Here is a 27530-nt window from a genome sequence, read left to right on the forward strand (position 1 = left end):
GCCGACTATGACAAACTGATGTTTCTTTGGCAACTAGTGAACACACACTTCAACTCTCAGCAGAGCAGCCGCCACTAGTTGGGGCGCATTTTTATTGTTTTCCCAAATAAGTTTTGTGCAGAGATCACTTAGAGATCGGTTACCGTAATCAGCTACTAATAACATCGGTGACAATTCACAGAACAGGTTTTATTATTATATAATAGTATTTATTATTTAAATCAAATAAATATACTTTACGTTACTTTTTAGTTGATGTTTAACCATTTACAATATGCGCTTCCAGACAACTACTTCTACGTGAAGTCGGGGTTTCCCCAAGTGGGATATCGGACTTTGAGTGGTGTTCCGTTGTACTTTTTCTCTACTTTCTCTTCTCTACTTTGTCTCCTGGATAATTTAATGACACTACAGAGTAATCTCCATCACTGCGGTGGCAACTCACTTTTAAACCAGCGTAAATATCACTGTAATGAATGCAAAGGAATTTTTTAACCACTTTTGCCAAAAAAATATCCACAATATCCTATATAACCTGCTACATGTTGAATATATATCAAAGTTGTAATTTTAAAAACGGAAACTTTTTGACGATTGAGCAAAATAAACAAGCCTCTGATCCATGAAATGTATTTTCACTTTAATTTATCTCCCTTAAATCTTCACGTTCCATCAAACGCTATGCATGCATTCTGAGCTGCATGCTGACAGAGAAAAACTACGATACCCATGAGCCTCAGCGGGGGTTACGGTGGAAAAAGAGGCCAGTCGGATGTTGTGTTGACACTACGAGTGACACAGCAACAGGCTACAAGTCATTTTCAGTGGAAGCCGGTGACATGAAGCTATGAACTGACGCCCGACACTTGTCTCTGCGTGACGGGCGTTGTGTGCTACGAATCAAAGTTGAGCTGGTTTCAACTTTTTTCCGCGCTCTAATGAAGCGGTGAAGCGTCACAATCATATGCTTTTGTTTCACCCTGTTCCGTTCTGTCAAAAAAATGCTGTCAGTCAGATCCCAGTGCTATTTAACGACATAACTACGTCAACGAGCGCTCGGGCAACACTTCAACTGTGACTCGGCGACAACGTAGCTGGCAACGCCGGCCGTTTTGTCGCTCGTGGTGAACACAGCAAAAGGTGCGAAACCGAAGCTGCAACAAAATCAAAACGCTTCGTTGTTGAAACTGGGGACAAAATATATTTCAGGGTTTTTGAATTCATCCAAAATTGATCCTGAATGTAAATTGATTTAATCTGTTGGATGTTTTATCAGGTTTTTACAAAGCGATGTTCAGTTTAGCGTCACATTACAGAATTTTGAGCTTTGTAATTGGATGTTTCTTGCTGAAATGCAACTTGGGAGTCGTAGTTGATTTTTATCCTTCAGTTTTTATGTCCAGAGGCTTATAACTTTGTCTTTTTCTCCAAGGACCGGGTATGTTTTGATGAGAGTTGTATGTCTAACAAAGTACTCTGACTGTCTACGCTGAAAATGAACGAGACTTTAACTTCCCAAACATTGGACTCCTGAAATACCTCCTGCCGCTTTGCTTCTTTATGGAGTGATGAAGAGCAGCATGGCAGAAGTGGTGAAAAGGGAGAAGTAAATCATTAGAAATAAGACAGATCAGCAGCGGGGAGAAGCAGGAAGGGAAGAAAAGGACAGTCAGGAATGTTTAAAACCAGATACGAAGCCAGGAAGCCACATTCAACACTTTGAAGGTGATGTAAAGCTACCTGTGATTGAATTTGGGTCCAATTTAAAAATCAAATTAAGAAACAAAGTTGTGAAAACGGGGCCTGTACGTATCTCCCTGAAGATATCTGCTGAAAGCTGAGGACGTCCTGTTCAAAGAGCTGCAGTCTGACTGGGTTTAGTAGAGCCGATATTCTGGATTCATCTGAAAGCCGAGCCAACAGAAGCCCATCTCTCTGCATGGCGGTAAAAAAAAGACCTCTAAAAGTGCTGTTAAAGACGTTTTTATGTCCAAGTTTAAGGCCGTATTTATTTTAAGAGGCTGTCAGAGGTTTTTAGGAGCAGTGAACGCCCTGCAGGGAGAGAGAGAGAGAGAGTAATAATGGAAGGAGGGCAAACAAAGACAAAGTGAGCTTCACCTCTCACACGGCCTGAGTGGAGATTTATTTATCCCCCCCCTCCGACCCCCCGTTCGCTCCGCAGGAGATCTGAGCAATCAGCAATTAGATTTTAATGGCCGTCCAGGAGAGACTGACGGGGAGTTCCAGCCTGACTCCAGGTCCGTTACAGTCACAGCTTCATTATGTGGAGACAGGAAGCCTCTGGGTCTGGACCGCTCTTAAAGGAGTTAAGAGTCTGTCAACAAAGACCCAAACCGACAATGAATGTATATTAACAAGAGATGTGTGTATCTAAAGCCCGATACATCGTGTTCCTCTGTGCTATAGAGCTCCATTCAGGGTTCCTGCAGTGTTCGCCAGATTAATTACTATTAAAGACATTTTTAATAACGCAAATGATGTGATTTAATATCTTTATCTCTGTCATACTGGTCAAACCAGTAGAGACAATAAGGCCTACAATTACTTATTAAGAACATGAAATGATTCTCATTTTTGTCAATACTTCGCAGCTGCACAAAACAATAATCATCGTGCCAAAGCAATAATAACGTCGTTTTAACACCACTAATTTCTTTAACAAATTAACGTAATTTGCGTTTTTTAGGTTGTAAAGGGCTTAATTTTAAAGCTAGAGTGAAGATACTGGCATCATATGAAACTACAAAACCCGATGAATCCATCGGTACCAACCATGTCATACTAGTTTGTCATGAAGGAGGTTAAATAACGCTCCAAACCTACGCAAAATGTTGGCGATGAAAAACTGGCATGTCCGTTTTCAAAGGGTTCCCTTGACCTCTGACCTCCAGATCAGTGAATGTAAATGGGTTCTATGGGTACCCACGAGTCTCCCCTTTACAGACATGCCCACTTTATGATCATCACATGCAGTTTGGGGCAAGTCATAGTCAAGTCAGCACACTGACAGCTGTTGTTGCCTGTTGGGCTGCAGTTTGCCATGTTATGATTGGAGCATATTGTTTTATGCTAAATGCAGTACCTGTGAGGGTTTCTGGACAATATCTGTTATTGTGTTGTGTTGTTAATTGATTTACAACAATAAATATATACATACATCTGCATAAAGCAAGAATATTTGCCCACTCCCATGTTGATAAGAGTATTAAATACTTGACAGATCTCCCTTTAAGGTACATTTTGAAGAGATTAAAAAAAAGTGCAATTAATTGCCGATTAATCGCAATTAAATATTTTAATCGATTGACAGTTCTAAATAATATATAATTAAATAAATGTGTGTTCATGACTCTAAAGGCATTATTACAACCCCTCCACCCATTTTATTTATTTATTCATTTATTTATTCATTTATTTTTTATTTCTCCCTAATTTTATTTTTTTTGGTATTTGTTTTTATTTATTTAATAACTTACTTAGTTATGTTAATCTGTTTACTATTTTAGCGAGCTCAGGCCTGTAACAAAATGATGATGTTATTAATAATAAAAATAAAATTTCATTATAAAAAAAGCAAATCAAACATGATTAAACAGCCTCCTGTATGCACGGTTGACGAATATCTGTTAATATGCGTCGTCACAAAGCCTCAAAACTATACTGTAAGTGTGTTATATCATCTTTTAGACTCCACAGTTCATCTCTTCTGCTTTTCTCCGGTTTAGTTTGTTCACACGGTAAATGCTTCTCTATCTCCAAACTTCCAAATGGTACGAATCATTACGTGCTGAGAAACGGTTCCTTTTTTTAGCTGCTTTAAAAACACAGTTTCTGGTAAGTAACAGTCCTGACAGTGAGTCTGTGTGTGTGTGTGTGTGTGTGTGTGTGTGTGTGTGTGTGTGTGTGAGAGTGAGAGCGAGGCAGAGGAGATAACAGCATGAGTGAGTGAGTGAGTGAGTGTTTTAGAGAGGAAAAAGCGAAAGGGGGGAAGTTATCTGTCTGAGTGATTGACTGGGCGACTGAGTGTTCGTGCACGTCTGTTACGTGCAGGAGGGCCGAGCGGAGTCTAAGTTAGGCGAGCGGGAAGACGAGGCGGAGGGCGAGAGCGAGTGACGGACGACGAAGAGCAGATGTGGTGAAGATGGACGGCGGCTCTCACCTGCTCCACAGCGAGCTTCTTGCTGGGCTGTCCGGTGATGAACGGCTGCAACCTGCAACACAGACGACAACAACAACGCACCATCAACACAGCCCCAAACTTACAGTACAGTTTCTCCACATCTTAAAGGGAAACTTCAACTTCATCTTATGAAGTTGGTCCAATATTGAAGGAGAACGCTGCAGATGGCAGCCGCAAAACAGGCTGCAATGTAATCCTTCCTAGCACCTGGGTACCATCAATGTATGTCCACTAAAAGAGTTTGTTTTAGCCACTGACAGACTCAGATTGTTATTATAAGTGTCTGACAGCATGATGGAAAGAACCCTACAGAGAAATGAAACCTTTCTACACAGTCTGTTATTGTGTGTCTCGCTCTGAGACGTCTCGTGAGAGGATTAGGCCTCATCCATATTCTCAAAATCATCTGAATATTCAGCTATGACATTGAAAATCTTTTAGAGAACACTAAGCTTTGCTTTCTGTACTCCAACACAACAAACTCTGACAACACCGTCACTCCTCTCTCCAACTCTCACTCACGTTTCCACCGTTGTCTTCAAGCAACAAGTCACATCTCGTGAGATTTCAGAAAGAGACTTCTCCTTGAGTGAGGCTTTTAAGTTTTGCTATTCACTGTTCATTACTAAATTGCACACGTTAAATGTAGGGCTGTCAACTGATTAAAATAGTTAATCTTGATTAATCGCAAATGTATCAGTTCAAAATGTACCTTAAAGGGAGATTTGTCAAGTATTTAATCCTCTTATCAACATGGGAGTGGACAAATATGCTGCTTTATACAAATGTATGTATATATTTATTATTGTAAATCAATTATCAACACAAATCAATGACAGATATTGTCCAGAAACCCTCACAGGTACTGCATTTAGCATAAAACAATATGATCAAATCATAACATGGCAAACTGCAGCCCAGCAGGCAACAACAGCTGTCAGTGTGTCAGTGTGCTGACTTGACTATGACTTGCCCCCAAACTGCATGTGATTATCATAAAGTGGGCATGTCTGTAAAGGGGAGACTCGTGGGTACCCATAGAACCCATTTACATTCACTGATCTGGAGGTCAGAGGTCAAGGGACCCCTTTGAAAATGGACATGACAGTTTTTCCTCGCCAAAATTTAGCGAAAGTTTGGAGCGTTGTTTAACCTCCTTCATGACAAGCTAGTGTGACATGGTTGGTACCGATGGATTCATCAGGTTTTTCTAGTTTCATATGATGCCAGTATCTTCACTCTAGCTTTAAAACTGAGCCTGCTACAACTTAAAAAGTTGCGTTAATTTGATAAATTAGTGTTAAAACGCTTCATGCATGCACACGGCAGAGAGGTAAACAGAGTTCATGAAGAGTGTTAATGTGGCCACGACATAACGCCATAATATCTCAATCAATCAGTGCTATTTAATATTGATACTTCAAACTTCAGGTTCACCAAGGACATGGGCAGCTCTGGATAGTTGGCGTGATAGAACCACTGCAGGAAATCCTTTATCACCACTTTAAACAACGGAGTCGTGTGTCTGTAGAAAATGAAGAGCGTTATTCAAACTGAAGTCCAGTCTGAAAAAGATTTTTATGAACCTCTCAAGACTAACGATATTCATTTCCACACATTATTTTTTACAGACATTAGGAGACAATAAAATCTTTCACTGTGCAGACGGTTCAGCTCACGGAGTCGTCGTTCACCTCAGCAGTGAGGACACACTTTCTGCTCAGCTTCGTCTCTCATTCACACCGCTTTCTCTTTCTCGTCCTTCATTTCCATTTCCTGTTTTTGGAGTTTTGCAGCCTGAAGCCTCCCACACACAACGCAACACTTGACACTGGAACACAGAGTCTGGTAATCTTAATGAAATCCTTGGCCTCTACTGTGTCAACAATAAAATCCTGTAATCATGAATGTAATGACGGGGATTTCTCATCTAATGGAAATACAAGAAGTCTTTGAAAGAAGAGGCTGGATGATTCGGATTATGATGATTAGGCCACAACTGTTATTGATATTATCAATACTGTTACTAACTGGGTACTGCTAACTTTGGGACTGATTGGCCAACACATTTGCAGATACTTATAGATCTCCAATAAGATATTGTTGGCTGATATGTCTGCCTGGTTGATTTATCTTAAACAAGGAAACACGTTGGAAAATTCACCAATTTTGGGGACTGAATTCTTCTTTTTATTTTACCTTTATTTATTCAGGGAGAGGTTCACTGAGAGCAATGCTCTCTTTTTCAGGAACGCCCTGATCACATTCACACAGTTACACATTCACAATGAAAATGATCAGGGGTAAGCGAGACGTTTTTTAAAGCTAAACCGGGATCAGATTCTCCCTCTTAACAGTACAGTATGTAGGATTTGTCGGCATCTAGCGGTGTGGTTGCAGATTGCAACCAATTGAGTACCCGTCCGCTCACTCCTCCCTTTCCAAGACTGCCGTAACGTGAGCCGCCGAGTGCTAAACCGCGGTAACGCCGTTCTCCTCGCTCAGAGGCCATCCTTCCTCATCATAATAACACTACTTTAGGAGCAATGGAAGTCAGACGGCGGCTGGCGGTTCCACGGTTTAGCACTCTGCGGCTCACATTTCACAAGGGTGTTGGAAAGCTACCCTTTGGGTAATGTAAAAACGTGAAAGTCTCTCTCTGGAGCCAGAGTTTGGTCCGTCTGTTCTGGGCCACTGTAGAAACATGGCGGAGCAACATGGCGGACAAAAAAAGGTCAAGGCCGCGCCCCCTTTTGGGGGACAGAAAACTGAAGATCTCATAGACTTCAAAGCAATCTGACGTATGTTTGGATTATAATTTTGACAAATTCGTATGCATTCATCTCTTGTTCTACACATGTCTAATAATTATTTTGTGCCTGAACCTGAGCGTTGGCGATACTTTAATGAATGAAGGTTGATCGCCGCCATGTCCCTTCAGTCTTCCCCCGTCCAACACAGTGGACGGATATTACTGATCCAGACATCTCTACACATCTGGTAGAATCCCGTTAGACTAAGTGTTGTCTGTTAATAACCAACGTGTTAACAGCCAACTGTTTGATCTATAGGCTGAGATTTAGTTCGAGACGACAGTCTGATGCTGCTGTAACGTTCATGTATGACTGTATTACTGCAAACTAACGTTAGCTAGCCACGCCACCAGCATCATTTATCCGTTTAGCACACTGACGGTGAATATTCACATATCGTATGAGACTCAGATGTCAGTGTGAAAGCCTTGGTTAACCCGCTACACAACAGCTTTTCATCATTTTCTCTCCTGTGACGGCGAGTTTCTTTCCCCTAAAAGGGAGCGCAGCCTCGGAGAGGACGTGATGCTGGTCTGGTCTAGAGCTTGGAGCCATAAAGCCATGCTGGTCTGGTCTATAGCTTGGAGCCATAAAGACCCTCTATTAGATCTGTTTTAGGACATGGCAGGGGAACAAATCGGAGATTTCCGGATTTATTTTTGGTGACGCTGGATGAATAATCAGAGGATCACTATGAGGATTCATTCACTTTGCACGAAGGATATCGGTACAGATATTAACGGCAATCCGTCAAATAGATGTTGAGCAAAAATCTATAACTCTTTTGTCTCCCAAATAACCTTCATACAGTCCTTTATCTGATGCTGGTAACAACGAGAAGATACGTGGGTATCACGGCATGCTTCAGGGGATGAAGAAGTGAGAAATATAATAATAATAATCATTGTAATATTAATAGTAATTGTGTACAACATTACTGCTGAGTCTTTCCGTCTGCACAGAGAGCTCAGCTGGATATTATTAAGATTTCTGCGAGGACTCCTTGCAACCTGTATTACAATATATTTATATTCATTACAGTCTTTATTACAGGATTTACTGTTGACACAATAAAGGTTGAGGATTTCATTTCGATTACTACGGCTGCTGTTTGAGTCTCTCTTGGCTTCAGGCGGCGACCGGATCAAATTACCGACTGTCGAGAGCGAGTGTGAAACGAGAGAGAAACTGTGACTGACAGGCCGACGTACTGTCTGTGAGAACGATCTCTTCCTCGACAGTCTCGGAGATAATCAGCGATGAACGTACTTCCTAAGCAGCCGTCCTCTCGGCTGGAATTAGCATCGTTCCCGGAGGCTCCCCGCCCCCTTCCCTGCCCACCCGGCCCGGCACGGCACGGCACGGCACTGAGCCCTCCCTGGAGGCTTACAGTAAATGCTCGACTCTCACTGATAAGAGAGAGAGTGAGCTTTAATTAATCTGCTTTAACCAGGGGAAAGATGGTAAAAGGAAGAAGGGAGGATGGGTAACAGAGAATGTGGCATCCTCACCCCCCAACACTCCCCCCTCCTTTCTCAAAGCTCATTAGAAAATCCCTGCCAGGCCGGCGAGTCGCTCCCCCGCTGAGAGGACTATTCAGGGCCCCCGGTACATGTGCTAGACTACTCGCTCCCCTGGGCCCTGACCCGGACACTGGTGGGAGGACGGAGGGAGGAGGGAGGGATGAGAGGGAGGTAAGCAAACAGGCAGAGAGGTGGGGAAAGGGTGAAGAGGAGAAGGAAGGAGCAGGGATGGAGGGCACGAAGGAGCAAATAATGAGATGGACTCCGAGAGGGACCAAGGAAAGAAGGGCGGAGGGTTTGAGGGTACAAGGCAGCAGAGAAGGAGGTAAGGAGGGAGGGTACGCGGTGATGGGGGAAAGTGTGGAAGAAGAAAGGATAGGAGGAGGAAATGAGGGAGGTGTTAGAAGGCGGCCGCTTTTAGAGGAAATCAGATTAAATCTCATCAAAGGGTCGCTGACCTACATATGACTCCAATCACATGTGGATCAATAATCAATACAACAGAAATAATTCACTGTCAGATAAACAAAGGGGTCCCTTGACCTCTGACCTCCAGATATGTGAATGAAAATGGGTTCTATGGGTACCCACGAGTCTCCCCTTTACAGACATGCCCACTTTATGATCATCAAGTTATCTTCACCTATTCTAAAATTATGTTTTTGAATATTTCTGCATACTGGGGTCCCTAAACAGTCTTTGAATCACAGAAATTGGGTATCACTGTAAAGCTGAGACTCTTGAGGATCCAATGAGCCCAACTGTATTCATGTGTGATGATGTTAGTCCCCATAGGAGACATTTCATTGTAGTGAGATCATTGTTTTTAAAACTTGACCTCACTGTATAAAATGACCTGTGGTGACCTCTAGGATAATCACAGCCTCATGAAACTTTACAGTCACAAACTAGAGACCTAGAGCATTCAGAGGATGGATGGATCAGACTAGAGACCTAGAGCATTCAGAGGATGGATGGATCAGACTAGAGACCTAGAGCATTCAGAGGATGGATGGATCAAACTACAGACCTAGAGCATTCAGAGGATGGATGGATCAAACTAGAGACCTAGAGCATTCAGAGGAAGGATGGATCAGACTAGAGACCTAGAGCATTCAGAGGATGGATGGATCAAACTAGAGACCTAGAGCATTCAGAGGAAGGATGGATCAGACTAGAGACCTAGAGCATTCAGAGGATGGATGGATCAGACTAGAGACCTAGAGCATTCAGAGGATGGATGGATCAGACTAGAGACCTAGAGCATTCAGAGGATGGATGGATCAAACTAGAGACCTAGAGCATTCAGAGGATGGATGGCTTTCCTAGCTAGACTGATCAATTGTGTATTTAACACAATTTGACATCTGAAGACTCATCAGCAACATGCTTTTCCACAAAACAATGTCCTGGTTCTTCAGGATATTCCACAGAGATCTCTCCGTGGACAGATTTTAGTAGGAATTATCCTCAACTGGAAGTAAGAAAACACTAAAAACTGGTTATTTAAAATCGTCCAAATCAGCTATCACACACAAACTAGACCAAACTGTGTGAGCCAAAATTGAAACCGATCCTTCCTCTTGTTCGGTATTACAAATATTTTCATTTCTAATTCTAACTGAGAGTCTCTGGAGTCTTTTACTCAGAGATTTCATAATGAAAACAGTAGCTGCTGCTGCTGTGAAGTCAAACACACTTTCTCTCTCTCTCTCTCTCATTACCACATTCACTTCCCCCATGATTTAATTTCCTGCATTACAGCCATCCTCATATTAATATATGTCATCTTATAGCTCTTATAATGGTGCGGTGTGTTGTTTACGCTGCCGTGTTTGTGTGTCTTCCTGACATCATGTTATAGTTTAGCTCGTTAGCACCGAGGTGAGACGTTCCTATAAGCCTCTTATTGTTTTCAATCTCGCTCGCTGGTGATTGTTTTTTTAAATCAACTTCCCATCACTGCTTCTGTGCTTCAGCTCGGCACGGATAAACCGAGACAAACCGACGTAAGAGGGAATAATTTCATTATTCATACGATAATCCAATCAATAACATGACGAGGAGGAAGGAAGAGACGGAGGAGGAGGAGGAGGAGGAAGGAGGAATAATCTGCAAACTGGGGGTTGAATGAAATTAGTTCTGCGTTGAGCTCGGATGTAAATAAATGATGATAATAATCTGAGCTTCCAACTCGATTTTCCAGCTGGGGACTGGATCCTCCGAGGCACACACACACACACACACACACACACACACACACACACACACAACACACACACACATACAACACACACACCCTCCCTTCAGCACAATTAAATCAGGCATAATCACAATAAACCCACACACGCTACTGTGGTGCCCACTCATACTTTCCCAGACACGAAAGAACACACAAAATACACACAAATATGCAGGGAAACACACACACACACAATGCAGACTCACTCACACACACACACACACACACACACACTCACTCTCACACAAATGAGAGTTGTGTCCATTCAGGCTGCAGTGCATTGTGGGCCGGTGTGCAGCTTGGCAGGAGGAGACGCAGATTCAGCCAAAAGAACTGATTGTGTTTTCTTCTCCTCTGGCCGGTCCACACAGCGCTGACCCCGTTCAACGCACACACACACACACACACACACACACACACACACATGCAAACACAAACACAAACACACACACACACACACACACACACACACACACACAGTACCTGGTACTGCAGATCCGCAGGGGACGGGATTATATAGATGACCATGTGTTCACAAACACACGCAGGAGAAAACTCCCGTGCTCACACATATATTCACTCTGCTACTATACTTATGAGGACTTCCTGTAGACTCTTTATTTAAAGGCAGGGTTGACGATGTTCTCCAGTCTACACTGTTTGTTATATTGGTTGAAATGGTCTTTACATCCCGACAGCGATCCATTACTGATGAGCTCTGAAAAAGGAACGGAAAAGAGCCGTCATCTGTAGCTGCTGTAATCCTGTAAAAACATCTACCAATCACTGCCTCGAGGTCCGCTTGGAAAGAACCAATTAGACGCCTCCCTGCCTCTCTGCTCGTACTCTACCCTTGGCGTGCACCAACATGAACTCAAAGCGTGTCGCCGCCGCACGTTTCCTGGAGAACGGAAGAGAAAACTCAGCCCTGCAGTAGCACTGCCGCGGTTACTTGTCGTGAGGTAGCGTTGTTGAGTTGAGGTCCTCTCTCCGCTCTGTGTCGGTGAAGAAGTTACGATGCGGCGGTGCTCATGCATGTGTGTGGGTGGGGGGGCGTTGCCTTGGAAGGAGCCCCGAGGGGAGGGGGGGGGTTTCAAATTATGCTAGCTTTCCAACATTGTCGACCCGACCTTTAACCTCTAACTAGGGAAGTCACGAGAACCGATATTTCAGTACCAAGTTGATGCCAAAATTCTAAAAACGTGACGGTACGTGACGGTACGCCTGTAATAGCCATTGGTACCAGAGGTACTGGAGATGCGATCCTTCCGGATCTGATGGAGGGCAGCATATACGCTTACAAGTGTTCTCATCTGCCGTGAAATGAAGGAAGAAGAAGAACGCCTAACAGCACGGAAAAAAACAAACTACACGTGAAAGATGGCAACAAGTGCAGCTGCAGCGCTAGCTCCGCCTCGACTCGTGGAGAAGACAAACAGCAAGAGTCGGGTATGGAAGTACTTTTGCATTCGAGGCGGATCATCAAGGAGTAATAATAGATTTGCAAAAGCCAATATGCAAACGGTGCCGTCGTACTTTTCAAACCAAAGGAGGATATACTTCCAATTTAGCGAAGCACCTCAAAGACAAACATCCAGATCTGATCAAAGACTTCAATTGATGTTAACGTTAAATTAACTTAACTACTTGTTATCCTTATCCTGACATAGCCTAGTACACGTTATCATTATTAGAGTTTGAGACAGCTGGTATTGTTATACCACAGCCCTACAGCCAGGCGAGCTGTTTCCCCCCGCTTCCACACTTTATACTAAACTAAGCTAACCACCTGCCAGCTCTAACTTCATATTTAACACACAGATATAAAAGTGGTAACAATGAACTGTAGCTCTGCCTCATCAGGACTGCAGTAACAACAAGTGGAATCACATGCTGTCATTCAGATATCTCACGTTAAATACCCAGCGGCTCTTTCTTTAGTGTCAACGAGGCTGATGGGACTTTAATTTCAACTCCACGCCCAACAATGTCACCCTCGTTTTCAGGGGGTTTCCATCACTTTCTTTATAGTGATGAGACGATTTGGTTCACACACACACACACACACACACACACACACACACACACACAGGGCCATATTTAATAACCCACTAACCCATCCGTGGCCGTTTGATGAGAGCTGTGACATTTCTCCAGATGGATGGGGTTTCTGGGTCATTTAGCGCCCGGCTGCGCACTGCGGCGGCGCTGGGTTCGTCCTTCGCAGATATTTTTGGGGGGACCGTGACCGGTCTTGTGAACAGAGATTAGCCATTCATTGAGACGGGTGGCTCGTAACGGCTGTGGGCTAAACACACACACACACACACACACACACAGATATTAATTAATGGGAGACAGTGTGACAAGAAAGACATGCAGAGCAGCTTTCTGATGGAGGGAAACGTACGCTTGAGCCAGAAAGAGCGTTTCATTAAGTGTTTTATAAACTATCTGTAGTGTTATCAGGCAGTGTTCACTGTCCTGTGTGTCGTCCGAGGCCGGTGGCGTGACCAGAGGGGAGGATCACAGTGTTACACACCACTAATCACACAAATGGGGAGGATCAAAGGGTTAATAGGAGTATGATCTTTCACACACACGCACACACACACACACACACATATACGCTCGCAGGCGTTCCACTACAAAGCCAGACCTTGTGGCGACAAAGTCACACTCAATTTTCTAAAATAAACTCTTGAAAAATGTGATCTTAAGACGCACAGTTCAGTTCTTAAATTACCTGATTTGACATGACGCTTAAATTACAAACGTCCACACTTCAGTGAGTCACATGTGACTCTGTGAGACGGCCCTTTAACCTCGACCAGCAGCGCTACTCTCTACGCTCATTTAGCTGCAGCTGCAATACAGCAAAAAGAAAAACAATTACAACTGAATTTATAGAAGGATGTGTCCTTGAATGAACCTTGAAGTGAAGTTAAAGTAGAAAGAAGGGCATTTAAAACTAAAAACAAGAAGCAGCTAATAGAACTAATTGCAGGCTCTGATGTTTCAAACTTCATGAGTCGTAAATTAGGAAAACTTTTGTCATCCTTTTTCTGTTCTCTTCTTTGAAGTAAAATATACTACATGATATCTATTCTATACATATGTAACACAATGAACGCCGGAAACAGCTTCTTCACAGGAGGGCTGAAGAGAATAAAGGACACAAAAAGTACAAAATATAGCAAAATAAAAATGTGATTCAAAAAATTATAAAATATGTAACAAATTAAAGAATAAAAACAAGTTAATAATTATTAATAAAATAAAATGTGTAGCAAATTAAATAATAAATAAATTAAAAAACTAATAATAAAAATAAAATATGTGTAACAAATTAAAGAAAAAACATTTAAATACTATTAATAAAAAATGTCTAAGAAATTTAAAAAAATATATAATATGTAACAAATTAAAAACAATTTAAAAAGTATTAGTAAAATAAAATATATGCTTAACATTAAAGAATGAAAACAATTTAAAAACTTAATAAAAAATGTGTAACAAATTAAAAAAACATTTTTTAAAACTAATGATAAAAATAAAATATGTTTAACAAATTAAAGAACAAAAATCTATTTAAAAACTAATAACAAAATAAAATATGAGTAACAAATTAAAGAATAAAAAAGTATTAAAATATTAATAAAAATAAAATGTGTAACATATATAAGAATAAAAACAATTTTAAAACTATTAATAAAATAAAATATATGTAATAAATTAAATAATAAAAAAACAATTTATAAACTATTAATAAAAAAATATATATGTAAAAAAAAATAAAGAATAAAAAACTATGTAAAAACTTTTGATTTAAAATAAAATATGTGTAACAAATTAAAGAATAAAAACTATTAATAAAAATTAAATACATAAAAGAAATTAAAAAAACATTGTTTATAAAAAATGATGATAAAATATTCTTTGATAAAAGTCAGAGAAAAAAGGTAAGTTTAAAGATTAAATATACAAAATTTGGTAAAAAAAAATTAAATTGTGTGGACACCTGTGTTCTTTTGGTTTGGGGCTGTTTTTCCATGTGTTGGTCCAGGACACTTCTTCCTTAATTAATGCTACAACACACAATGATATTTTAAACAATGTTCTTCCAACTTTGTCTGAACAGTTTGTCCATTTCCTGTTTCAACACGTGCACAATGTTCATAAAAACAGTTTGGACCTCACTAAAGCTCCTGTGGCTCCATCATCACGTGGATCAAAGTACATACTGTACGATATCCAGAGAGGACCGAGGCAGTAATTCATCATTTCTCCAAACAGGTTCAAACTGGTGTTCCATAGTAGCATAGCAACAGCCGTAACCATGACCAGCGACTTCCCACAAGCATCTGTTAAGTGCTGCTGTTAAAAAAAAAGAGATGCCTGGTGGGTACAGAGTGGGAAACACACTAAACACCTCCATCTTTTCAGGTACCATGGAAACAAAATGGTCTATCAGAGAACTTATACAACTGTAATATACTCCATCACAGGTTCAATCTGCTGCATCCAGGTTATTCAGTGCTGCTCCACAACAGTCCTCTACTCTAGTTCAACCAATCTGCAGGCCGTGCATAAGGTAACAATAGTACAACACTACTCTGTAAACTTCAACATTTTGGTGTGACATGTAGTTACCTTTAGCCTCCACCGAGAGGTCAGAGGTCAGGTTTGTCTATAGTAAAGTGTTAGAGGAGCTAGTGGAGATTCAGCGTGTTGAATGTTGGATGTTGAATCAGTGGCGGAGCTCGTCGGTGAGAGAAATCACTCGAGTACGAGTAGAGTCATGGTGAGAGTGGTGTGAAAATGGTTGTGTACGTATCATAACAACAGCTTGTATATCCGCCGTCCTCGGTCTTCCTGTTTCCCTTTTTGAATGATGAATACACACTACCGCCCCCTGCTGGTGTGGAGAGTTATTTCATCTCATGCAGGCGCAGAACGTACGTGCTAACTATTGACACGCCATCCCCGGTCCGTCCAAGAGTAACACAAGAGGGGTACCCCGTGCGTCGGTCTCCGATACCGAGAGGCACTGACCAAGCGGCGGTTTTTAATGAGTTGGGAGTGAGAACGTGTTGCAAAATAACTCACCGGTTACTTTAAGTTTTGCACGGGACATGAACAGCGGTCTGCTGGGTGTAAGTCCTGTGTTTGTTTGACCTCTGACTGTCGAGTAACGCCGCGGGTGGGTTTATATTGGAGTTAGTTGAAAGCCCGGTTCGACGCTTACAGTCGCTAAAGGATGCCTCCATGCATCAGCATCTGATGCCGAGGGGCACTTAACAAACGGCGGTAATTTATGAGTTGGGAGTGAGAACGGTTGAGTGCACAGTGGCGTTTTACAGCTTTTTCTCTGAAAACGACGCTATGAGAGCCGTGAGAGTGAACCAGGAGAGTAAAGTTGTAGTCGGACAGATAAACAGTGAGCTGAAACTCACTATGAAGCTCCGTAAAGCCGAGAAGAGCTGCTGGTTCAGATGATAATTCTCTGTAGGTTCATTCATGAGTCCTCTTTCACATCATGATTTGATGCATTACTACATTATTTTTATATAATTAGAGCTTAACCTTGTTTTAATATTATGATGGGATAAATGTGGAGAAAAAGCAGCGGTTAAGTCCTCCACAGAGCAGACGGACGTTTCCTGCGTAGTTTTGGGGATTTATTGACATTTCGGTCAAGGAAACTTTTCCTTTTAATTAGTATGCAGAAATTCTTCAAACTTTATCAAAAGGAAGTGAGCATTTAAAGTCGTAATCCCTCCCAGTGGGACGAGCTTCCCACCGTCGGCAGGAAATCACATCACGTTAGTATTCAAGCCCACGCTGCAGACTTTACTCAGCTCCGTCTACAAGTTATACGTCCTCTCTCTTCATCAGATGTTTATTCTCTCCTTACTTCACCTCCCTGAAGTCTTTATATTCATGCAGCAGTGACCCAGGTTACTGTCTCTCATACATGATCACATGTTCTTTGTCCTCTCTGAAGCCCCTTCAGGCCCGTTTCTTTAGCCTTTTGTTAACATGGTGGACGTGTTAATGATTCTCTAGAAAAAGGCAGATGGTCTTCTCCTATTCACCGTCATTCACCTCTTTGTCTTCATCTCACTTTAGTTTAACTTCTACTTCTAAACTACAGTCTGATTTGACTTTAAAAACTTTTACTTGAAGTACAGATACAAATCAAGTGTCATTTTATTGCATTAAATGAAGTTACGGACTTCCTGTTTGATCTCTGCTGTGACGATCTGTTATGCGTTTTAAGTTTTTATGGGTTTAACTTTGTGATATAACTGCACAGATTTAATGTAAACTCCAAAAAGGTTGAATTCAAAAGTTTTTCTCCAAAATGTAGATGTCTTTTTTTCAAGAATTCTTCAGTATTAACTGGTAGAAAAAGGTCTGAGAGGGTCTGAAATGTATGTTAATCACACGGCCAATCATCACATTAAATCTCAACATTTTATGTAATGATTATTTTCTTTACTAATTAATTAATCAAATCAATCAAATTTGATTACAGACACAGGGTCCAGATAATTAGGGTCATTAAATATATCCTAATAAATTACGCACAAAAGCATAATAAGAACTCGTGGTTTAAAAATAATATATATCGGTGTCTTACCGATTATTTTCTCGATTCATCTTTTTATCATTTGGTCTATAAATTGTTTTAAAAATGGCCATCACAATGTCCCAGAAGTCAAGATGATGTCTTCAAATGTCGGTGTTGTTTCGTCTATGTCTTCTATTTCTTAAAGTATCATAGAAGACTAAAAACATAATTTAAATATTCACTTTTGAGGAGCAAGAACCAGTGAATATTTGGCATTTTTGCTTAAAAATGACTTTCAGTAAACAATAAATGGATTTTTAAATTTGTGATAATTTTTTTTCTTCCATTTCATTTTAGCTCCAATTTTATTCATCTACTTATTTATCTTTTATATCTCTATATTACTTTAAAAAAAACATTTACATTTTTATTTTCTATTTTTATTGCATTTATTGAATCTTTTTTGAAAGTTATTCGGAATTATTTTGTGGTTTTATTATTTATACTTATTCTATTATAATATGTATATATATATATTTTACAATCTTTAACTACTACTGCTTTTACTTGTAAAGCACTTTGAAATGCATTTGATTTGTTTGAAAGGTGATATATAAATAAAGTTTGATTGATTGATTGATTCATGTGTTGCAACGTCTCAAACTGTATATAAATCAGAAATACAACTTGTGTATTTTCCTTACACATAAAAACAGAGGAAATATTTAGTGGATGCTGATGGCAGCATAAATGTGATCATGTGTGGTCTCAGAGGGATTTAAACCTCTGAAACAGTCTCAGAGAGTCGGATCTTTAGGAGCTCTACAGTTCACATGTTGGAGCTACGAGCGTTCTGCGTGACAGCAGCGATTAATCTGAGCTCACTGGGAGAGTCTTGGAGTCACTCGTGGAGGTCAGAGGTCAAACGGCTGTCAACAGTCAATGCTGGCGGCAGACTTCTCGGCGGACCTTCGTCTCCAAGGCGACCGGTTTACAGCAGCAGGGAGTGGCTCCCGACGCCCGGTCGGGGCTCACCGTGCGACACGGCGGCCGCGTATAAATCACTCCCCGAGGAAAACAATGAAGCCATATGGAGCGCTCTCATAGAGGACGACGCGGACGCGCACACACACACACACACACACACACACACACACACACACACGTTGCTGTCGGCCATCTCCACATCTCACAACACGTGGAGGAGATATGAAGCTGTGTTGATCTTCTCTGTTCGTCTCCTGAAGCCTCAGACGGAGAAAAGCTCCAGAAAAAAAAATCCTCTTAAGTTGTTTTTGTCATAATTTTAAAAAGACCAAACCGTTTCGGGGTTATTTTGTTTGTCTGTTTTTTATCTTGTTCAATAACGATAATAAAAATAAAAACAATATTTTTGGGGCATCCTAGTGACCTAATGGTTAAGATGCATACCATATAAACTAGGGCTGTCAAATTTAATGTGTTAACGCAAATTAATTTTAAGGCCACTTATTTCTTTAACTCAGTCGATTCAAAGGTTGTAGCGGCTCAATTTTATAGCTAGAGTGAAGATACTGATATCATATGAAACTAGAACACCTAATGAATCCATCGGTACCAACCATGTCCTACTAGCTTGTCATGAAGGAGGTTAATTAACGCTCCAAACTTGCGCTAAATTCTGGCAAGGAAAAACTGCCATGGCCATTTTCAAAGGGGTCCCTTGACCTCTGACCTCCAGATCAGTGAATGTAAATGGGTTCTATGGGTACCCACGAGTCTCCCCTTTACAGACATGCCCACTTTATGATAATCACATGCAGTTTGGGGCAAGTCATAGTCAAGTCAGCACACTGACACACTGACAGCTGTTGTTGCCTGTTGGGCTGCAGTTTGCCATGTTATGATTGGAGCATATTGTTTTATGCTAAATGCAGTACCTGTGAGGGTTTCTGGACAATATCTGTCATTGTTTTGTGTTGTTAATGGATTTCCAATAATAAATATATACATATGTTTGCATAAAGCAGCATATTTGCCCACTCCCATGTTGATAAGAGGATTTAATACTTGACAAATCTCCCTTAAGGTACATTAAAGGAGCAGATAAAAAATGTGCGATTAATTTGCGATTACTAATAAATACCAACAGTGGAATCAAAAATACTAAAAAGAGGGTTTGTTTCGCTGTAGGCGAGAAGCTCATCTCTAGAAAAGGAACATTTTGTTCTGAACATCCTCCTCTTTCTGCTGAATCACATCTCCTCCTCTTCCTCCTAATCTGCTCTTATAATAACACTGGAAATCCCTCCTGCCTCCTCAGCTCCTACATGTCCTCCTGATCGCTCTTCATCAGGCACAATTATTACAGTTTCACATGTTGATAAATCCTCAATAAGTGTTTCAGGTTGTATCCTTCCCGTGACTTCCTAAAAGCTCTCTGTCTGTTTGTCCTCCTCACTTCTTCACCTCTTTTTAAAGGTCACAGTTCTTCTGTTTGTCTCTTCCTGCCTCCTTCACCTCTACAACGAGGTCACAGCTTTCTCTCTGACACCATTTCTCTTTCTGTCTCCTCTCTTTAACTTTCTATAAAAAGCTCCTTGTGTCTCTCTTTTACCTCATTCACCTACTTAAAGCTTGGGTCAAAACTCTTTATGCTTTTTTAATATAGTTTTTCTGACCTAAAAGCCTCATCGACACCGGGAACGTCAGGAGCGTGTGGCGGCTTCGTTACCTGTTGTTTTTCATTTTGGCGTCCGTGTTAACAGGTTAGAGCAGCCACCGTGTGAGACGCGCGGCAAGACGCGCGGCAAGACGCGCGTCTCACGCCGGCGGTTCAGACAGTGAACAGACAGTGAAAGTGATATATTGACATCATATCAGGCTTTTATTCTGAAATATGCGCCGGACAGTGTTGTAGAACATGCAGTGACTTGCAGAGCTCCATGAATGAATATAGTACGGGGTTTTAATTGTGGATTATAACTATTATTTACAAATTACCACACGTTTCTAAACCTTTCTCTGTCTAAAATAAATATAAATGATATTTATAATGAAATGAAATGGCCATTATGAAAGGCAAACTCAATGTAGAAAGAAAGAGCTGACAGCAGCAGCATAAACACAGCAGACACGCAGCTAGTGTGAACACCTGACGCGTGAATCACGCAGCCGCCACGCCACGCAGCCACCACCCCACGCAGCCGCCACACGCTCCTGAAGTTCCCAGTGTAGACGAAGCGTAAAGCTGCAAAGATAAAAATTATTGTTCCCTCTAATATCGCAAATCATATCTAAATTCCAATGTCAATTGGAATTGCCAATTCCCAATTAGATATTTTTTCAAAATCGTGCAGCCCTACCGCCTGTTAATGATATATACATGTCTATAAACAGTTAATAAATGTTTTATAATATTTAAGTATACCTTAACTTAAATCACGTTTCAAGAGTTCTGTTTATAATTATAAAATCATACAGAGTAAATACAAATGATTGCTTGAACGGTAAAAACACCAGAATCAAATATCTATAATAATTGTTTATCTGTGATGTAAAGTTGAATTTCTTTGTAGTAACATGAATAAAACCAGTAGTGTCGGCTTCATTCACCTTCACTATAAAGACACATTAAGGTCACTCTCTCCTCTCTCTCCTTCAGACTACACTGTGTATGTAAATGTGTGTTTACTGGTGTGATTAATGTGTTTATGAACACTAACTCTTTGAGCACATACTGCACACGGTGACGTACAGACAAGTTAAAGTGTCATCGTCCGTCTACCGATCTCTACTGGAGGTGATGAACACCGTTCTTTTAAAAGATACTCCCTATAAATCACCATTTCCATATAAATACCATGTTAACGTTGATATTTTATTTATTCACTGTGATGAGTTATTCGCAGTAGAAATATTAGATGTAGGTCACTGCAAAATTGCTTCATGAAGTCAGAAACTTGTCTGAGAATATGTGAGCAATCCGACCTCAACACGTAGTCCAACACCTTAAAGTGGCAACAGACGTACTTTTTGCTTTAACTCATCATTATGAAGTAAATGTTGATGCACAATGTGATGGCTGTAGAATAATGACACCATCAGTGTTTAGATTGGTTTCCTGTAAGACTCGCTTTCACTATGCAGTTCTGTCTGCCACCGGGTACCGTATGACTTCTCGGGAAATGAAGGCTCCATTTAACGGCACAAAGGAAGTGCGTCATCCAAAACACAACAAAAACAGGAAGAAGATGGTGCCTTTTGTTTTCCCCGGTAGCTATCGGTCGCTATGCCCAGTTACCAAATACAGCAGTATCAATGGAAGTTCTCTGCAGTTACTATTCCCAGTAGAGGAAATGGCATATGATGGAACAACTGGAGTAACTGTGGAAAACAAAATGCATTGTGTCCTGTGAAGTGTTGCCAACTCTTTTCCATTTAAAGTAGCTAGCACTAACTGCAAAAGTCGGCTAAATGAGTGGCTAGATTTTAGATTTTAAATCCTGAAAACAGAGCCATGAGGAGGTGCAGAAGTCTAGTTATCCCTCAGAACACTTGAATTACAATATGCTGAAAGGTTATTATGGAATTTTTGCTTTTTGTCAATGGAGTCTGGTGGCTTTGAAGAGAGCGATATAACAGCTTCAGTTCCCCGTCTGATGGCGAGGTTAAGCATATTTTAGCCACCTAAAAAAAATCTATATCAGTTGAAGTGTAGCCTACATTATATTTAGAATATTTTCATTGCTTTACCTCGCCATCAGACAGCCCTTATCGACGGGGATCTGAAGCTGTTATATTGCTGTCTTCACCAGACCAGACTCCATTCACAAAAACAGCAATTTCACCTCTCAGAACGTGGTTGGTTGCTCGTCTACCGCTGCATCGATTAGGTTAGTATGTTTGTGTTATTGTTTGACTTTTTGATCTGAACTAACGTGGCGTACGTATATATACTGTACATGCAGCAGCGTCATCATGCAGAAACCTACGTCAGGTTATGTGGGCTTGAAATTTGACGCTAAAACATACTGTATGTACTTTGACCAATTTCTGAATCTTCAGATTTGAATACACAAGGAACACCACTGGGAAGCTACAGAATGATATAAAAGTCACCCTTTAAATTGCTTATAGATACAGTAGGAGGCTTTTCTTCCTGCCAACTAACTAGAGAAGGTGCTACTTCCTCTGTATTTCTCTTTATGGGGCATTTTCACTAGTTTCTCTTCTTTTCAGCCTCAACATTTTAGAACAAATACAATCCTCCTCTCCTCTTTCATCTCTTCCTTCCAGTGCTCTCTCTCTCTCTCTCTTTGCCGTTTTATCTCTGTCTCTCTCTTGAACACAATCACTCATCCATTCGACGCACTTCATGACAACTAAAGCATTCGCTTCTGTGACGCTTCACGACTCTTTCCTCCTCTTCAACACGGAGGTCAAACCAGGACAGACGTACTGTAGCTGCTCATTCTCAGAGACAACCTGCACTTTCCTCCAAACAACCAGCGTATATTTTACCGTACAGAGACGTCAAACTACAAAACTTTACGTCTCCCATCTATTAATCTCCCCCTCCTGTCTGTCTGTCTCACTTTCTACCCTTTCACTCGCTTTCTCCCTCTCGTCTGTCTCACCCTCCCTCGCTCATCCACTCCGCCGCGACTCTCTCTGTTAGGCTATCAGTCTCTGCCGGGCTTAGCGGCTCGTTCCTAATCAGCTTACTGCCAATGAGACTAAGCCTGAGCTGAAAAGGCGATTGAGGGAGGCAGTTTAGCCACTGGCTGACAACTGGCAATAGCTGGGGGGGATGGTGTCAATAAAACTTAAAGCGGGGAAGGGGAATAAAATATAGAAATGAAGCTAATATATCATCTCGGGTTTTAAGAGAGAGGAGACCGACTTGAGTGTGAAGATAGAGAGGGACAAAAGAGGAAGTATCTCAATGTATTTCAGCGTTAAAGCGTCCCTTCTTGTGGCTCTGGGGGGGAAAGTCTTCATCTGCTAAGCTACGCTGCGGCTCCGTGAGGCCGTGAACTACCACAATGGTATCAACTCTTTTAGTGTCAACATTTTCGCTTGCTGGCTGGGCTGCTTTTTTTCCTTTTTCTCCGTGGCTAAGCCGTGGATAAAAACTGGGATGTTTTCCAAATGGCCCAGTTTTAGAGTTCCCCTCGAAATTCCAGCCCCGGCTGCCCCATTAGTTACAGTGCGAGGCGCGCTGGAGAACAAAGGTTTGGCCGTTGAAAGCTGTTTGGATGGGGGAAAAAGGCTGCGGAGGGAATGCTGCTGTCGCTGCTGCGAGCAGAGCCGGATGTCCAGAATCAAAGAGATGCTCTCATTTCTCGGTGCTTCATGAGAAATGGGTTCGTCTGAGGAAGAGGAGGAGGAGGAGGGGGGATTAAATATGTGAACATCTCCCTGGATGAGGGTGGAAGCTAAAGACCTGAATGTAAATGTATGTGAAATGTGCTTCATTTAACATGCGACCAGCAGTGGATCACCTCCACAGGCCTGTCAGCCTCTGGCATGTACTGGCATGTATGGACGAGCACGTCATGGCATCACTGGACAGATTGTGAGGTAAAATACTCAAAGTACCCAAATCATGGAGGAGTGGAGCTCATGTTAACATCATCAAGCCATAACATCCTGCACAACTGCCGTTAAGTAAAAGATTTATGTGGTTTAGTGGTGCAGGGATGATGTATTCCTGTAGGCCAACCAGGAACTTAGCATCACCCTGGCATGGATGTATTAAGAGAACTGGATACAGCATTGGAGGAAGGCTCCCGTTCATTCCTATGCAAGGTGCTCAGAGGCGCATGAAGCCAAAATGGCTCGACTTCCGATTGCTAAAGTACCCGGATCATCGGCGATCTTCCTCATCCATTGGGCCTGGGGATGCACCAATACCAATATCGGGTCTGATACTGTGCTCATGTACTCGTACTTGTACTTGCAAAACGGCTCCGATACAACAAAACCGATACCATTTTACAGCAGCGCGACGTCAACCTCTCGTCACCATCTTTCGGGTCCTCACGCTCCACCTCCCCGACAGTGCAGGCGAGACGGGCCGGTGGTGCGGGGCCGGGATCCCACATCCACCTCCCAGCCCTCGCTCCAGCCTCGGTCTGGGTCTCATTCACATGAACAGAGGAAGGGAAATAACTCTGGATTCAGCTATTGGTGCATTTTACAACTTTTAGGTCCTATTTATTTAAATATGGGCTATTAGAGTGTTCGTACTGGGAAGTTGATTCACCTCAAAAAAACGTATCCGCTGAGTGACGGACGTCTCTTTCCCAATGTAAGTCTATGGGAAAAAGTCTTTTTGGCCCCAATGGCGTCACGTGACGGACACAGAAGTTGTAGTGCCGCCGTTTGGCCACTACGAAAATTAGCTTCAACAACCGGCGCTCTTCCTGGAGGCTTACACCCTGGTTCCCTCGACAAGAAGTCAAATGGGATTTTTCCATTGGGTTTTGAATTATTGCTGAAAATATCTGTGGCAAACAAGTTTATGATACTTAAACGTTTTGTTCAGCAAGATAATCTCCACAACTGAACACCACTTTTATGATTTCTGAAGCGTGAATGCAATCGCCAGAAGTAAAAAGCTAACATTAGGCTATAAACAAATTACACAACGGTTGCATGAGCGTGAGTATACACAACGAGGCTTCTTTTTCCACCCCGTGGAGTCGCCCCCTGCTGGCTATTAGAAGGAATGACAGTTTAATAGTTCTTCAGTGTTGGCTTCACTTTTCAGACCTGGAGGCAGCCGCCTGCACAGAACGCACAAACCAAACTCTGGCTCTAGAGAGAGCCTTTCACGTTTTTACGTTACCTGAAGGTAACTACGGTAACATGAGCTGCAGGGTTTAAAGCCGTGGTACCAACAGCCGCTGCCTGACATCTGTTGCTCCTAAAGTAGTGTTATTATAGTGAGGATACACATTACCGCAGTCTTGGAAAGGGAGGAGTGAGCGGAGGGCTACTCAGTTGGTTGCAATCTGCAACCACACCTTCAGATGCCACCAAATCGTACACACTGTACCTTTAAGTATAGAGTACAAATAATCTTGACCTTATGTGGGATCTCTTTTAGTCTCAAAATTGCACACTCAGCTTTTAAAATGAACAATTGTTGAACCCTTAATTCCTTGAAAGCTCACGTTTTGCAGCTTTTAATCTCATCACAGTATGCGGTAGGTCACGTGGCTGGTGGAGAGAGAGTGTGTGGGGGGGCGGAGGTTGGGTGGGCTGGGCCTGGCAGCACCCATTACCCTCTCTCTACGTCTGTTTGTCTGTCTGCTAACCTCCGCCAGCATCCAACGGCTCATTGGTCACAGTTTGCAGGGGGGGAGGAGAGGAGAGGGGATCACAGGCTTACAGGGAGGGGCTGCAAACCACACACAAATTATACACCCTCCCCTAACACAGCTGGTCGCATAACAAGGAAAAACATCCTCCTCCATCGAGTGTGCCGGGCAGGAAAATATGATACAGAGTCCCCCCCCCCCCTCCATCCTCTTTCCCCTTCACTGCGGTGGAGATTTAACTGGAGCTGCTCTCAGTTTGTAAAGTTTTTTAAACGCTCAGATGACTTTTTGACTCTCTCCTGACACCTGCTCCGACAGCCTGAAAAACCCCAAAAATGGGAAGTATTTAGCTTTTTCTCCCGTCCTCTGGTGGAGAAGTGGTGGCGGCAGCGGCGGCAACATCTGGCCAAGAAAAACTGCTGAGTTCTCCAGTTTGTCCTCAGCGCTGGCGAAGTCTGTGGGTCCGATTTACATTTCTGGAAAACCAACACAGACCAAAGTGGTCGCCTTGACTCCCAATCTCTCTGAGGAAAGAAATGCAGCGAGGAATTTCTCTTTTTCTTTCTCCCAGAAAAAAAAAGCTCTGGAATCAGGCTCTCTAAATACAGAAGAAGAGGGGGAAAAAGCTTTGAATGAGGAGGGGGGGAGAACAGATGAAGGAGCAGAGGAGCGAGAGGAGAAAAAAATATCACTGGAGGGCAATTATCTGGGCTATTTCTGGAAGACTGCTTTTCCATCCTCCAGTAGGGACGGAGGGAACAGGGAGGGTCTGTTTGGCAGCTGGCTGGAGGAGGTGGAGGGTGGAGAGACAGAGGCAGGGGGGGGAGAAAAGAGAAAGAAGGAAGAAGTGAATGGGACGTCTGAAAACTAAAGACTGACCAGTACAGTGAGTACAGCAGGGCTCTGCAGGGCTCTGCAGGGCCGAGTCAGTAGGAGTACAGAGGGAAAGATGAAGGAAAGGAGTGGGAGGAAGGGAGGGAGGGATGGATGGATGGAGGTGAAATGGTGACGTAAAGAGACAAAGACAAGATAACAGAGGGACTAACGCCAAGAGAAAAGAGCTCTACAGAGCTGTGAAGTTTGGTCTTCAGTAAAGACACGTAGGAAAAGTTCATGCTTCAAGGCAAAAAGGAAAGTTGGCAAACGGAGGTATTTTGTATATACAGTTCCTTTTGTTAACACCTTATTTTGAAAACTGGACTTCGTCTACTTCCTCTAACTTCTCCAAGGTTGTCTCTAGCTCTCCCGTCAGCTCCGTTCTCTTTATCCATCCATGGTCAGCTCCATCGGGGCCGTTTGAATGTATTTAACATAAATGTCAGTATCTGGGTGCTCTACAGTCGTAGCGTCGGCCCATTTGACCACGGAGATGAGAGTGACGGCCGGCTCGCAACGTTACCGCGATACGATAACATTTCCTGTCCAAGAAAGAGTTAGCATGCAGCTTTAGCCGTGATGTTTAGCTCTGCTTTTCCTGTCAATGTGTGAAACCCAAAGTGTTTCCATCCTTTACTGGATGTGTAGTATTTACCACGTCGGATTTAACATGGGAGGGTGCAGGTCGTATCCACGCTGACCCTCCAACGTTTTCTGCTTTCTGCGGTTTGTTTTGGTTGACGGATACGGAACGGATATGACGTCATGTTACTTAGACTACAACAATAAAAGCGGTAACTTCCTTCTGCCTCCACATAGACTCAAATGAAGCAAATATATCGATTCTGGCATTACAAAAATCAATTTCCCACCCCTAGTATTTAGTACCCTAAAACAGATCTGCAATGATGCAAATTAAAACTGGAAATTCCCTCAAGGCGTTCCTGAGATATCACGTTCACAAGAATGGGACAGACGTGAGGTCACAG

At 42.1% G+C, this 27530-nt stretch overlaps 1 protein-coding gene across 2 annotated transcripts in view; it reads right to left on the bottom strand.

Moving 5' to 3' along the window:
- Positions 1-27530, bottom strand: part of brf1a (BRF1 general transcription factor IIIB subunit a) — a 143517-nt gene that overhangs the window by 9528 nt on the left and 106459 nt on the right. For both annotated transcript variants that reach the window (XM_074661016.1, XM_074661017.1), the window contains exon 17: positions 4181-4232. In XM_074661016.1, coding sequence (XP_074517117.1) covers positions 4181-4232 — 52 coding nt within the window. The remainder of the gene's footprint in view (positions 1-4180; positions 4233-27530) is intronic.

Source organism: Sebastes fasciatus, chromosome 15, assembly GCF_043250625.1.
Source record: "Sebastes fasciatus isolate fSebFas1 chromosome 15, fSebFas1.pri, whole genome shotgun sequence".
NCBI lineage: Eukaryota > Metazoa > Chordata > Actinopteri > Perciformes > Sebastidae > Sebastes > Sebastes fasciatus.